The following is a 13,857-nucleotide window of genomic DNA, read 5'->3' on the forward strand; positions in this document are numbered from 1 at the left end:
AGGCTGATAAACGTCCTGAATATCAACTTTGGTATTCTGCAATCATGAAGTTAATATTTTATTAATAACTTTCTTTCTCAAATCTTAATGCTTACCAGTAATGCTTGTATTACATGTTTTCGACACTGAAGGGCTTTCAGAATTATTTGAAAGAGTTGTAATATTAACAGTATAGGTGCTGAAATAATCTAAAGGTGCTGTCATGAAGGTTTCCTCTGAGCCTTCCCTCATGCAGGATGGAGCCTCTTCCTCTTTCCATGTGCCATTAGACATTTGAATTTTAATTTTGAAGCCAGAATTGTTACCAGAAGGACATTCCCACTTCAGCATTAGGAAAGACTGATTTGCCACTGGTTCACACCGAAATAAATTCGCCGAGGCAGGAACTGGATAAAAAAGAAGGAAAAAAAATAATAGAAAAAGAGGAGTAAGAAATCAAATATTGCAGTAAATAGAAAAAGCTGTCTATTTGTAAGTTCTGTGTGTAAACGTTTGTAAAACTACAGTATTTCTTTTCACTTTTAAAAACATGAGGCTACTACCTATAGGACTTGCTACCTTATGAGAAAGAGAAGTATTTAGCACACTAAGTACACAGACCTCTTCTGCGCAAACTCCTCTGCAGACAGGTTTACTGAGAAAATGTAGGGTGAGTATCTGTCAAGATCAAAGTTCAACCATCAAACATACTACTCTAAGAACATTTTAAAGTAGTATGTAGACTGACACTAACCTCTTGTATAATTATGTAAAACTCTTGGTGGCCAATAGATAAGAAAATGGATATAAAGTCTGTGCATTAAGAGCACAGTGGTAGCCATCCCTCAGCAGCAACTACAACATGTCAGTTTATGTTCAATAGAGTCATATAGAACACAATATAAAAATTGCAACCCTGTGACCACATACAAAGTTATATTTAAAAAGTCAGCATAGCAGTAACACTGAGAAGAAAGATCCCTCTAAACTAAACATCTTAAGACTTGGCCTTCAAAATGAAAACTCTCATAACTTCTACAATTGTAATACATAGCAAATTTACTTCCTCTCTTGATAAAGAAATACTGATACTTCAAAATAAAGTGTTAAAAGGCTCATGGATTATTTTGCTATTAAAAGGGGTATTGTTTTAAGAAACTAAGGAGAAGCAGAATTCTGTACAAGATGTAACAGAATTAGTTCAAAGATAGATATGAGCGACTGTGACTTATTTCACTGAAATTTATATATATTTCTTTTCCTTCAGTAACACTGTCAGCTGGTCCTACAAACGTGGCCAAATTATAGAAGGTTACAGCGTTTACATCTGTAGTAACAGCTCTGGTGATACTGGATATCTGGTTTCTAGAGGAGGAACCATGACTTTGGTTCTCTGTCCTGTGGGTATAGTTAGAAGTGTCATCTGTGCTCCATGGGAAAAATCAGAGGCTAGCATACTCCATCCAGATATGGAAAACGGAGCTGGGCTCTGCGAAAGTCAAGACTCCACAAATGCTCACGAATATTTGCGGACAAACAGAGACAGAAAAAGAAGAGGCACAGCCAAGCTTCCACAATTTGGAAGGAATGAGCATTGTAAGTAGCCAAACAGCACTTTCACAGTACCAGAAACTCTCTTAATGGGTTCATCCTGTGGCACCTCTGGAAACTCCACTGAGGATAGATTCACTTCACCACAGTTGAAACAAGACAAAACAAAGGACACAGCAGCACATATTTGCAAGAAGGTGGAAAAATGGTCACAATGCCAGCATGAGGAACAGAGGAGCATCTCAACCTTCTCTTTGCTGATGAGCTCAGCACAGCAGCATGGCTAAGAGCCACACAGCACAGTGCTGCCCACAGCTCTGCTGCAGCCACAGGCCCCTCCAGTGGGGGAAGTCCCCCACGCACAACGCACTGTGTGGGAGCCCTTCAAAATAAGGACAGAGGGCCTCATCCACAGGGAGAAGGCAACAAAACCTCCCACAGAATTCCCTTCCACACATGAGCATCTCTGACTGCAGGCAGGCCGTGTGCGGCACTTCTGCTTGAAAAAATATTGTATTTCAACCCTCAGGCATGTAGGCAGAGCCCCACCAGAAAGAGGGCTGTAAGAATCTGTGACTTACTTGTATATTGACTTATGGACATCCCTTCTCCTTCTGTCTCACCATCAGCTGCTACTGCAAATACTGTGAAATTGTACATCGTCCCAGGGATTAACTCAGTAATTTCAACTTTGATGACACTGGACGTCAGGTCCCTAACAGAGGTGCCATTTCCAACCTCTATCCTATATGTGTAGGAGCTGGAAGCAGTGTCGCTCACCGCCCATGTTAAATTCACATAAGTCATGCCAACATATTCTGCTTTGAGATCGTGGACTTGACTTGGCTCTGTGAAAGGCAAGACAACAACCTGTCAAGAACTTTTGCTCCCATACATGGACAGAAGGAACACAGGCACACCACTATGTCACTCTTTACATTGCTCATCATTCAGAGCGCAGGAGCACCCCAACAACATCACCAGATGCTCCTGGAGGCTTTTGCATCAACGCGCAGCAAGAGAGAACTGAAGAAAAGTCATCTTAAGTGGGATTCATCTCCCTTTGACACTCCAAAGCAGGACCACAGGTCACCACAGTGCCAGCACTCCCAAGATTTTACTTGGGAATTCAGAGATGTGGTCAGAAAAGATAAAAGGCTGCAGGAGAAGGTGGGCAAAGAAGATGGTGGTGTATCTGTGCATGGCAAAAGGTGAGGAACATCAAATATCACTGGAAGAGGGACAGAGGTAATGACACAGGCATTCTGCTGCTTTGCCACCCTTCATGCCCTGAGCGTACTCCTGAGCCAGCACTGCCCAAAGCTCACACTCTCCTGCTGCAGCCCAATAGCAGCCACAGGCCCCCAAATCATAAAAGTTCCCTGGGCTCTCCACTACTCTCTCTGTGTGGGAGCCCTTTAAAATAAGGGTGTGATGCCCCCACCCTGCAAGAAGTGAAAGCAGCAAAACCACCCACACAAATCCCAAGCCAGGGAGACAGGTTCTTGGGAAGAGTTCATTGTGTAAAAGGCCTTGGTGACCACCTTTAACAACTACTATTTTTGAGGGGTTTTATTTTACTTTTTCAAAAAAGCCTTGTGTTGCTTCCCACAAACATCTCTGACTGCAAAGAGTCAAAGCACAGTTCCTCTGCCTACAGCAGTACTAAATTACAACAGTCAGACAGGTAGGCAGAGCCCTGTGCTGCCCATCAAAATACAGTCCACCAGAAACAGGGCTGTAAGAATCTGTGACTTACTTGTATATTGACTTACGGACATCCCTTCTCCTTCTGTCTCACCATCAGCTGCTACTGCAAATACTGTGAAATTGTACATCATCCCAGGGATTAACTCGGTAATTTCAGCTTGGGTGACATTGGACGTCAGGTTCCTAACAGAGGTGCCATCTCCCACCTCTATCCTGTAGGTGTAGGCATTGGAAGCAGTGTCGTTCACTGCCCATGTTAAGTTCACAGAAGTTACAGCAACATATTCTGCCTTGAGATCATCGACTTGGCTGGGCTCTGTGAAAGGCAAGACAACAACCTGTCAAGTTGCAAGAACATCTGCTCCCATACATGGACAGAAGGAACACAGGCACACCACTACATCACTTATTGTTCAGAGAGCAGCAGAACCTCAGAAACATCACCAGATGCTCATGGAGGCTTTTGCACCAATGGCTGCATACAAGAAAAATAAGAAAGAGGCGTCATCATGGTGCCAGCACTTCCAGAGTTTACCCTGGCAATCCAGAAAGGTGGGCAGGAAGGAAAAAAGAATAGAGGGGAAAAACAGTGGTGTATCTCTGCATAGCAAGAGCTAAGGAACATCCAGTATCACTAGAAGCAGAACAGAGGTGATGACCCAGGCACTGTGCCACTTCTCCAGCTCTCATGCCCTGAGCTCACTCCTGTGGCAGACAGACCATATCAAAAACCCTCTCTGCAGCACCTTATTCTCTGTGCACCTTCAAAACAGGGCAACTAGCCATTACAGCCAGGCAGCACAGGAGAGACTTTTGGGAATGCACTGGAAGGGTAGGAGCACACATGCAGGTACATTTCAGGACAATGCAAATTACAAAAACAGGCATCTGTTTCCTTTCCAATACACCCCATGGAATGACCAGGCTGGGCTATAGCCTTGCAGGCCAGCTCCAAAGTGGTCCCTCCAAGACCACAGCAAGACTTTCAATACTCAGCACATCAGGTACTGGATGGCCAAAGCAGTTCCCCTGAACTAACACTGCCTAAATCTCACTCTACTGCTGCAGCCTGATGGCTCCTATCAGCCCCCAAATCACAGAAGTTCCCTTGGTACAATAGGCTCTGTGTGAGATCCCCTTAATATAATGGCCTGAGGTGCCCATACTCTAGGAAATTAAAACAAACCTCCTTTCCCAAATTTAGAAGATAGAGGTTCTCAGAGAAAAGTCAGAGTTGTCAGCCTCAGAGACAAACTTCACCAACAGCTTTCTATCAGGGCAAGGCTGCTTCTGCACTTTAACATTCCGTGCCTGGCACATTGGCCAGCTCCAGGACCAAAACATCACCTCTGCCTACAACAGTACTAAATTACAGTCAGGCAGGTCGGCAGAACCCTGTGCTGCACATCAAAATACAGTACTCCAGAAACAGGGCTGTATGAATCTGTTACTTACTTGTATACAGGCTTATGGACACTCCTTCTCCTTCTGTCTCACCATCAGCTGCTACTGCAAATACTGTGAAATTGTACATCGTCCCAGAGATTAACTCAGTAATTTCAGCTTCGTTGACACTGGACGTCAAGTTCCTAACAGAGGTGCCATCTCTCACCTCTATCCTGTAGGTGTAGGAAGCAGTATCGCTGACTGCCCATGTTAAGTTCACAGAAGTCACGCCAATGTCTTTAACCTTGGGATCAAGAACTGGGCTGGGCTCTGTGAAAGGCAATACAACAGCCTGTCAAGACAGAAATTAAGGAAGAGCCACAGACGCATTTCCCTGTTCCACACAGAATGAGCATTATTTGTAGCCAAGCAGCACTTCTACAGTATCAATGCCCGCTTTCAGACATTCATGCTGGAGCATCTCTGGAAAGGCCACAGGAGTTCTGGGATATGTCCTCTTTATTTCATTTCACTTGCTAAAATTATTTGTTTGCACAGTGGGTTTCCAGACAGAGGCACACATGGAAATCACGGAAGGAAGGAGAATGTAGCATGATTTTGGTCTGTTAACTCAAAATTGCACCCAGGAGTTTGAGTCCTTCAGCTCAGCCTCTACCCAACATCAGCAGAAAGAAATGGGCTCCTTGAGCAGGTCCAACAGTTGACCCACCCCAGGGGCTGTGTCTGCAAGCCTGATTCAGCATCAACACCAGGCAGACAAGACTCACCTCAGGCAGCTTAGACAAGTTCATCTACTCAGCAGCAGCTCCAGGACACACTGCTTCTAATTGCTTTGTAGGGGTGTTGCCTATTTCCTTTCCCCTTCTAAATCAAATATACAAAAAAGATCTCCTCCCATCTGTCCCTCTGATTTGGGAAAGAGGTGCCATGGCACAAAATGGACAAAAACAGCAGCTCATTTGACAATGTGGCCTTAGACAGCATCACAGCCTACAGGAAACCTCAGGGCCAGGGACTCTGCAAAGAACTCAAAACAATCTTCAAGATAAAAAAAAGCCTCTGTGAACCTGGCCACCACATCCCTGCACACTAGGTCCTTTGGTATAAGCTGTGATAATCTGCTCCCAGAAGCATTTTAGGGGGCCCGTTCAGCCCTCAAGCGTAGAGAAAATCATACTGTTGTAGCAGCTGAATCTCTGCATAGACTTGTGCAGCCAAGCTGACTCAAATAACTGCTTTCCAAACAATACACACAATCTCAGACCTTTTCCCTTTTACCAAAGACTGCTTGATGCTCATGCTCTCAGGTACATGGAGCAATACAATAAGAAATAATACAAAGCTGGAAACCCAAGGTAAAAAAAACCAAGGCAATTTGGTACAAACTGCATGTTTACGTGGAATTGAGAGGCACAATTTACTTACTTGTATACAGGCTTATGGACAATCCTTCTCCTTCTGTCTTACCATCAGCTGCTACTGCAATTACTGTGAAATTGTACATCATCCCAGGCATTAACTCAGTAATTTCAACTTCAGGGCCACTGGACGTCAGCTTCCTAACAGAGGTGCCATTTCCAACCTCTATCCTGTATGTGTAGGAGTTGGAAGCAGTGTCGCTCACCACCCACGTTAAGTTCACAGAAGTCAAGCCAACATATTCTGCCTTGAGATCACGGACTTGACTTGGCTCTGTGAAAGGCAAAACAACATCCTGTCAAGAACTTTTGCTCCCAGACATGGACAGAAGGAACACAGGCACACGAACACATCACTCTCTTTACATCACTCATCGTTCAGAGAGCAGGAGCACCCCAACAACATCACCAGATGCTCCTGGAGGCTTTTGCATCAATGGGCAGCAAGAGAGAACTGAAGAAAAGTCACGCTAAGTGAGATTCATCTCCCTTTGACAGCCTGAAGCCGAGGCACAGGTCATGCTGTGCCAGCACTCCCAGGGCTTCCTTTGAGAGTCCAGAGAGAGGTGGGCAGGAAAGAGATAAGGTTAGAGGGGAAGGCAGAGGATTGTTTTTTTTTTTTTTTTTTTCTTGGATCATTGGTTTTAGGTTTTGTTGTTGTGAGGGATTTTTTGTTTTGGGATGGGAGGGAGGTTGGAGGGGATTTAGTGTTTAAAAACAAACAAACCAAAAAGACCAAATAAAACAATGAGAAATTGAGGCTATGTTTCTTCTACATGTTAACACCCTATTCGCAGTAGACAGCCCAGGTAAGGCCTGTGTTATATTTCAGCCCTCAGGCAGGTAGGCAGAACCCTGTGCTGCACAGCAAAACACAACCCACCAGAAATAGGGCAGCAAGAAACTGTTACTTACTTGTGTACAGGCTTATGGACAATCCTTCTGCTTCTGTCTCACCATCAGCTGCTACTGCAAATACTGTGAAATTGTACATCGTCCCAGGCATTAACTCTGTAATTTCAACTTCAGGGACACTGGATGTCAGGTTCCTAACAGAGGTGCCATTTCTAACCTCTATCCTGTATGTGTAGGAGTTGGAAGCAGTGTCGTTCACTGCCCATGTTAAGTTCACGGAAGTCATGCCAACATATTCTGCCTTGAGATCATGGACTTGACTTGGCTCTGTGAAAGACAACAACCTGTCAAGAACATCTGCTCATACACGGACAGAAGGGACACAGGCACATCACGACATCACTCTCTTCAGTAGGAGCACCCTCGCCACATTTTCAGACACTCCCAGATGCTTTTGCGCCAATGGACAAAAAAAGAGAGCACTGAAGAAAAGTCATCTTAAGTGGGATTTATCTCCCTTTGATGGTCCAAAGTACTCCAAGAGCTTCCCTTAGGAATGCGGAGGTTGGCAGGAAAGAGAACGGTATGGCAGGGTACGGCATCATTTCAGTTGGAAGGGACCAGCAACGATCACCTAGTCTAACTGCCAGACCACTTCAGGTCTGACCAAAAGTTAAAGCATATATTGAAGCCATTGTCCAAATGCCTCTTAAACACTGACAGGCTTGGGGCATTGACCATCTGTCTAGGAAGCTTGTTCCAGTGTTTGACCACCCTGTCTGTCAAGAAATTCTTCCTAATGTCCAGCCTAAACCTCCCCTGGTGCAGCTTTGAACTATTCCCACATCTCCTGTCATTTGGTCCCAGGGAGAAGAGATCAGCATCTCCGTCTCCGTGTCCCTTCCTCAGAAAGGTAGAGAGCAATGAGGTCGCCCCTCAGCCTTTTCTCCAACCTAGAAAAGCCCAAAGTCCTCAGCTGCTCCTCACAGGACATTCCTTCCAGCCCTTTCCCCAGCTTTGTTGCCCTCCTCTGGGCACATTCAAGAACCTTCACATCCTTATTAAATTGCACACAGTACTCAATGTGAGACCACACCAAGGCTGAATAGAGCAGAATCACCTCTTTTGACTGGCTGGCTATGCTGTGTTTGATGCACCCCAGAATGCAGTTTGCTCTCCTGACTGCTGGGGCACACGCTGCTGACTCCCACTGAGCCTGCTGTTGACCATCACCCAAAGATCCCTTTCTGCAGGGCTGCTCTCAAGCCACTCCTCTCCCAGTTTATACCTGAGCCTGGCATTACTCCATCACAGGGTGTAGAATCCCACATTTGGATTGTTAAATTTCATGCCATTAATCATTGCCCTGTGCTCCAATCTATCTAGATCCCTCTGCAAGGCCTCTTGTCCCTCAAAGTCAACAGGGCCTCCCAGTTTGGCATAGCCAACAAACTCACTGATGGTGCATTCAACTGCATCTACATTGTTGAGAAATACATCAAACAGAACTGGCCCTAGAATTGAACCCTGAGGAACACACGTCTGGCAACTGGCCACCAGTTAGATGTAGCCCCATTCACTACAACACTTTGAACTCTGCCAGTTCTTGACCCAGCACAACGTAAGCCTGCTCATCCCACAGTTGGACAACTCATCCAGATGGGTGCTGTGAGAGACAGTGTCAAAAGCCTTATTAAAATCCAGATAAACCACATCTACTGCCTTCCCTTCATCAACTAGGCAGATGACCTTCTCATAGAGGTATATCAAACTAGTTAAACAGGACTGTCCCTTTGGGAACCCATGTTGACCATGCCTGATAATTGCTTTATTCTTTAAATGCTTTTCGATAGCAACCAGTATGATCTTCTCCATAATTTTTCCAGGAACTGAGGTTAGACTAACAGGGCTACTTCCCTGGGTCTTCTTCCCTCACATCCTTTCTGTCGATTGGAATAACACTGTGTAGCTTTCAGTCAAGCAGGGACCTCCCCAGGCTCCAAATACCTTTGGCAGATAATCCAGAGGGGTCCTGCCACAATGTCTGCCAGCTCCTTCAATACTCTGGGATGAATCCCATCAGGCCCCATGGACTTGTAAACATTCACCTGATACAGCTGGTCCCTTACAGTTTCAGTGTCCACAAATGGAAAAATCACTGTTCCTGCATTTGTGGTCCTCCCTGTAGCCCAAGGTCTACCCATTGAAGAGAAGCTGCTAAATTAATGTATACTGTGATTAAGTTACAAAAGATGTTCCCATCATTAACCAATTGACATGATAAATGCTTTCTAACCACCTGCAAAACAAGGGGATATTTTTCAAGTTTTAGATCCTTCTGCGTGACAAGAGGGAGACAGAAGATTAAGTAATACATTGTTTAGAAGCAGAGTGCTTAGCTTATATTTAACTAGTATTTAATAGATGTACTGTAAGTAAGAAACTAATCAATTACAACTAACTTTATCAATTATTTCCTAGTATAGATGTATTGCATGTTAAAAAATTCCAAAAATTGTAATGAATGTGGAATAATTGTGTGAATATAAGCAATGCAAGAGCATCTAGTCATTGCAGCACTTATGGAGGATGGTCCCCAGTGTTCCCCAGGGCCAATAAAATAAAGAATGCCTGCTTAACAGTATAATTGACTCTGCTGTTAAGTTTATTTTTTCGTTTCACCATATCATTAAAGACCGAGGCAAAAAAAACCCAACCAACAAGCACTGAATGTCTCGTTTTTGAATTCATCCCCATTAGTCAGGTGACCATCTTCAAGTATCAGTCCCACATTTTCTTAAGACCTCCTCTTGCTATTAACATACTTTAAAAAGCTTTTTCTTGTCTGACACAACACTGGCCAGTTTCAACTCTAAATAAGTTTTAGCCTTTTGTGTCTTCTCCCTGCACACACAAACCACAGCTCTGTGCTCTTCCTGCAAAGCCTGACCTTGCTTCCAGAGATCATACAGTTTCTTTTTCTTCCTGAGTTCCACGAGTAGTTCCCTGTTCAGCCAAGCTGGTCTGCCCTGCTTGCTTGACATTCTGCACCATGAAATTGCCTGCTCCTATGCTTCTAAAAGGTGGTTCTTAAAAACTGACCAGCACTCATGGACCCCTAAGCCCCCAAAAGCAGATTCCCAGGGTACTCTGCTAAGTAGCTCCCTGAACAGCTTAAAGTTTGCCCTCTTGAAGTCCAGCATAGCAACTCTTTTTTCTTATTAGGCTGAAAATTTTAAACTCAACCGTTTCACGATCACTGTGGCCGAAGCAGATGCATCTCCTCCATGTCCTCCTCTATTCACAAATAGCAAGTCTAGAAGGACATCTTTCCTAGTTGGCTCACTGAGTACATGTGCATGAGACTAAAAGGGTAATGTCTCAAACATTGTGGCAAAACCAGTTCTGCAATATCCAGCCACAGGAGATGGGACATAACTAGAAGCAGCAGACCAGAGATCACAATATAGTGAATTGCAATTTACATGTCAAGGACAAGCTAAGGAGCCACAGACAAAGGCAGGCTGGCTGATACAGGAGGTGGAAGGCATGTTGAAGGACACATAGCCCCATGCTCTGATGGCACTAAGGGAAATGGCCCCAGACCGCCTGAGACCCTTCAGGACTCTTTGGTCTTTCACAATCACCCCCCAGTGATGCCTGCACAAAAGATGATGCAAGCAGGTGATCCAGCGGTCTATAAAAAGCCCACCTGTGCAAGCACTGGTAGCATACTCATCATCCTGAGGACTCCTCTGCCCACCAGGCTCACTGCAGGAACTGAACCAGACTCTGGAGGATACTGCACACCACTGGATCTGAGACTACAACCCTATCATACACATCACAGAGCTATAAGGGTGGTGAAATCCCTCCCTCTCTCATTCTTTCCTATATTTCTATTCTTTTGCTTTCCTTTTTGTAAGTAATATAGTAACATAAGGTTTACAGCCCCACATGCTGCATACTTTTTATGTTTACCAGTTGAGCCTAAATAACGTAAATCCTTCTGCCATCAAATAATTTGCCAATTTGGAACAAGCTGCAAAACAAAAGGCTTTTGTTTACAGAACTTAAGTATCGTGTGTACTCTTTTCCAACCAATGGGACAGACTAATCCCAGTCACCTCTCCTCCCACCCATACCTCTGGGTAGTATGTGACAATGTGACAGGAATTCATCTCCCATATGAGGATGGAAAGGAATGAAGGTGGGGTTTGTCTGTCTTTATTTTATTTTATTTGTAAAGCAGGGATGTCTCTTCCACACATTAAAGACCCCATGCATAGTGGACAGCCCAAATTAGGCTCCAGGATTAAAACATCACATCTATACACCAAAGTTCAATATTTCAGCCCTCAGACAGGTAGGCAGAGCTCTGAGGTGCCCAGCAGAATAGGGCAGCAAGAAACTGTTACTTACTTGTATACAGGCTTATGGACAATCCTTCTGCTTCTGTCTTACTATCAGCTGCTACTGCAAATACTGTGAAATTGTACATCGTCCCAGGCATTAACTCAGTAATTTCAACTTCAGGGGCACTGGACGTCAGCTTCCTAACAGAGGTGCCATTTCCAACCTCTATCCTGTATGTGTAGGAGTTGGAAGCAGTGTCGCTCACCACCCACGTTAAGTTCACAGAAGTCAAGCCAACATATTCTGCCTTGAGATCATGGACTTGACTTGGCTCTGTGAAAGGCAAGACAACAACCTGTCAAGAACTTTTGCTCCCAGACATGGACAGGAGGAACACAGGCACACCAACACATCACTCTCTTTACATCACTCATCGTTCAGACAGCAGGAGCACCCCAAAAACATCACCAGATGCTCATGGAGGCTTTTGCATCAATGGGCAGCAAGAGAGAACTGAAGAAAAGTCACGCTAAGTGAGATTCATCTCCCTTTGACAGCCTGAAGCTGAAGCACAGGTCATGCTGTGCCAGCACTCCCAGGGCTTCCTTTGAGAGTCCAGAGAGAGGTGGGCAGGAAAGAGATGATGATGCAGGAGAAAGTGGGGAAGGACAATAATTAAAAACAAAACAAAAACATCAAGGCTATGTTTCCGCTGCACACTAACATCTCATCCTTTGCATATAGCCCGTATCAGACTTCAAGACTAAAATATCATGTCTATAGACAATAGTATGGAATTACAGTTCTCACATATGTAGGCAGAGCCCTGAGCTGCACAGCAAAATACAGTCCATCAGAAACAGCACTGCGAGCGACTGTGACTTACTTGTATACAGGCTTATGGATATCCCTTTTCCTTCTGTCTCATTATCATTCACTACTGCAAATACTGTGAAATTATACATTGTGCCAGGGATTAACTCAGTAATTTCAGCTTTGGTGGCATTGGACATCAGGTTCCTAACAGAGGTGCCATTTTCAACCTCTATCCTGTACATGGAGGAGTTGAAAGCAGTGTTGTTCACTGCCCATGTTAAGTTCACAGAAGTCATGCCAACATATTCCGCCTTGAGATAAAGAACCAATCTGGGCTCTGTAAGAGGAAAAAAAAAAAAAAAATCTTGTAATCTGCAATAGTATTTGCTGACAAACACGTAAAGCACTCTTCCCCTGCCCTACCCAGCCAACAGATCTCTGTAGAACAGTAATCAGCCTGGGAAAATAATCAAGCCATCCTCTTATTTTGCAAAGTGCAGTTGCTATCTCTGCAATATACTCTTCCCCTAACTTCTCAAGCTTCTCTTCATCTCAAGGAGTAAAACCATCTAGGTGCAGCAGTGATTATCATCCTGCCGCAGCTGTTAGCTTCATGCAGGGTGCTGAGAAAGACTGAACCACGCAACTTGTTGCTATTTTTTCCTAAGCTGGTCTTTCTAGCTGCAAGATTCATATAGTTCTCCTCTAGATACATGATACAGCACCCTCTGTACTAGGTAGTGTACTTCAGCTGTGCTCTGTTACATATGTATTTCAAATCTGTATCTCACAGTATGGTTGAACTGTTGCAGCTCATTCTCTAGTCCAGTAAAGGAGGTGGATCCACACGCCTGCAATGCTCTTTGCACTCTGGACTAGAGTTTGGGCTTAAAACGCTAACACAGTATAAAAGCAAAAAAACCCTGAAGATTCACAATCCAGTTACATTCTGAACCACTTACCTATCACATTGTTCTGATCAATTATTGTCCTGTCAAACTGTGACGCATCCCTGGATGACCTTACACCTCCATGGGTTTTGTTCCCACTGGTAAAGTTTATTGATAACTTACCATTAATACTGGTTCCCATTTCTTCAGTTTCATTATTTGAGCTGCAACCCTCAGTGCCTGAAAGAAAGAGCACAAAGCAATAAGTATCTTTGCAAAACTTCTGGGTTTCCCATTTGCTAAAATATGGTTATTTATAAACATGCACAGACATGCAATCACTTCTGTTTTCCCAGTTCGTTCTCCTACAGAGATTTCACCGCACATTTCCTGGTTTTACCACTTTTTATGTCTCTCAGATGATTTGAATTAGGTTAAGAGATTGCCACATTATTTTGGTCATTCACTGACTCTGCTCATGGTTTGGATGAAAACAACCATGATCCGTTCTTTTTGTCAGTGCAGTTTTGTTTGAAGAGAACTGAACAAAACTGGCAGTGTGTATTTTCCTCACGCATGATCAGAAGCTAGCTGCTTTACTTAACCTGGCATAGCAACTTTGTCTCTTCCCCTCAGTATATGAGCAAAAAAGTCCTCATATTCCCACAATGTGTTCCCACATGTAAGGAAGAGACCCGGTGTAGCTACAGAAAACAACTTCAGGTGGATACAGCACAGCCCAAAGAGACTTGACTCAGGCCCAAAAGTGTAAAGGCTAACTCATGCAAGTCTGATGGTATTAAGGTAGAACTCATCTGTAAGCACTTCTGGAAACTTTTGCCACGTGAAAACTTGTCATCTTGGCAAGTACAGCA

General features: G+C 44.2%; 1 protein-coding gene across 3 annotated transcripts in view; it reads right to left on the reverse strand.

The window, feature by feature from the left end:
• Nucleotides 1–13,857, reverse strand: part of PTPRJ (protein tyrosine phosphatase receptor type J) — a 77,909-nt gene that overhangs the window by 14,350 nt on the left and 49,702 nt on the right. For 2 of the 3 annotated variants that reach the window (XM_065065190.1, XM_065065191.1), the window contains exons 3-11: nt 13,166–13,222; nt 12,163–12,429; nt 11,343–11,609; nt 6,981–7,247; nt 6,073–6,339; nt 4,696–4,956; nt 3,290–3,556; nt 2,112–2,378; nt 96–386 (exon numbers count right to left, since the gene is read on the reverse strand). In XM_065065190.1, the coding sequence (XP_064921262.1) occupies nt 96–386; nt 2,112–2,378; nt 3,290–3,556; nt 4,696–4,956; nt 6,073–6,339; nt 6,981–7,247; nt 11,343–11,609; nt 12,163–12,429; nt 13,166–13,222 (2,211 nt within the window). The remainder of the gene's footprint in view (nt 1–95; nt 387–2,111; nt 2,379–3,289; nt 3,557–4,695; nt 4,957–6,072; nt 6,340–6,980; nt 7,248–11,342; nt 11,610–12,162; nt 12,430–13,165; nt 13,223–13,857) is intronic. The other variant, XM_065065192.1, reaches the window with a different exon arrangement.

This window comes from Columba livia, chromosome 5 (assembly GCF_036013475.1).
Source record: "Columba livia isolate bColLiv1 breed racing homer chromosome 5, bColLiv1.pat.W.v2, whole genome shotgun sequence".
Classification (NCBI taxonomy): Eukaryota; Metazoa; Chordata; class Aves; order Columbiformes; family Columbidae; genus Columba; species Columba livia.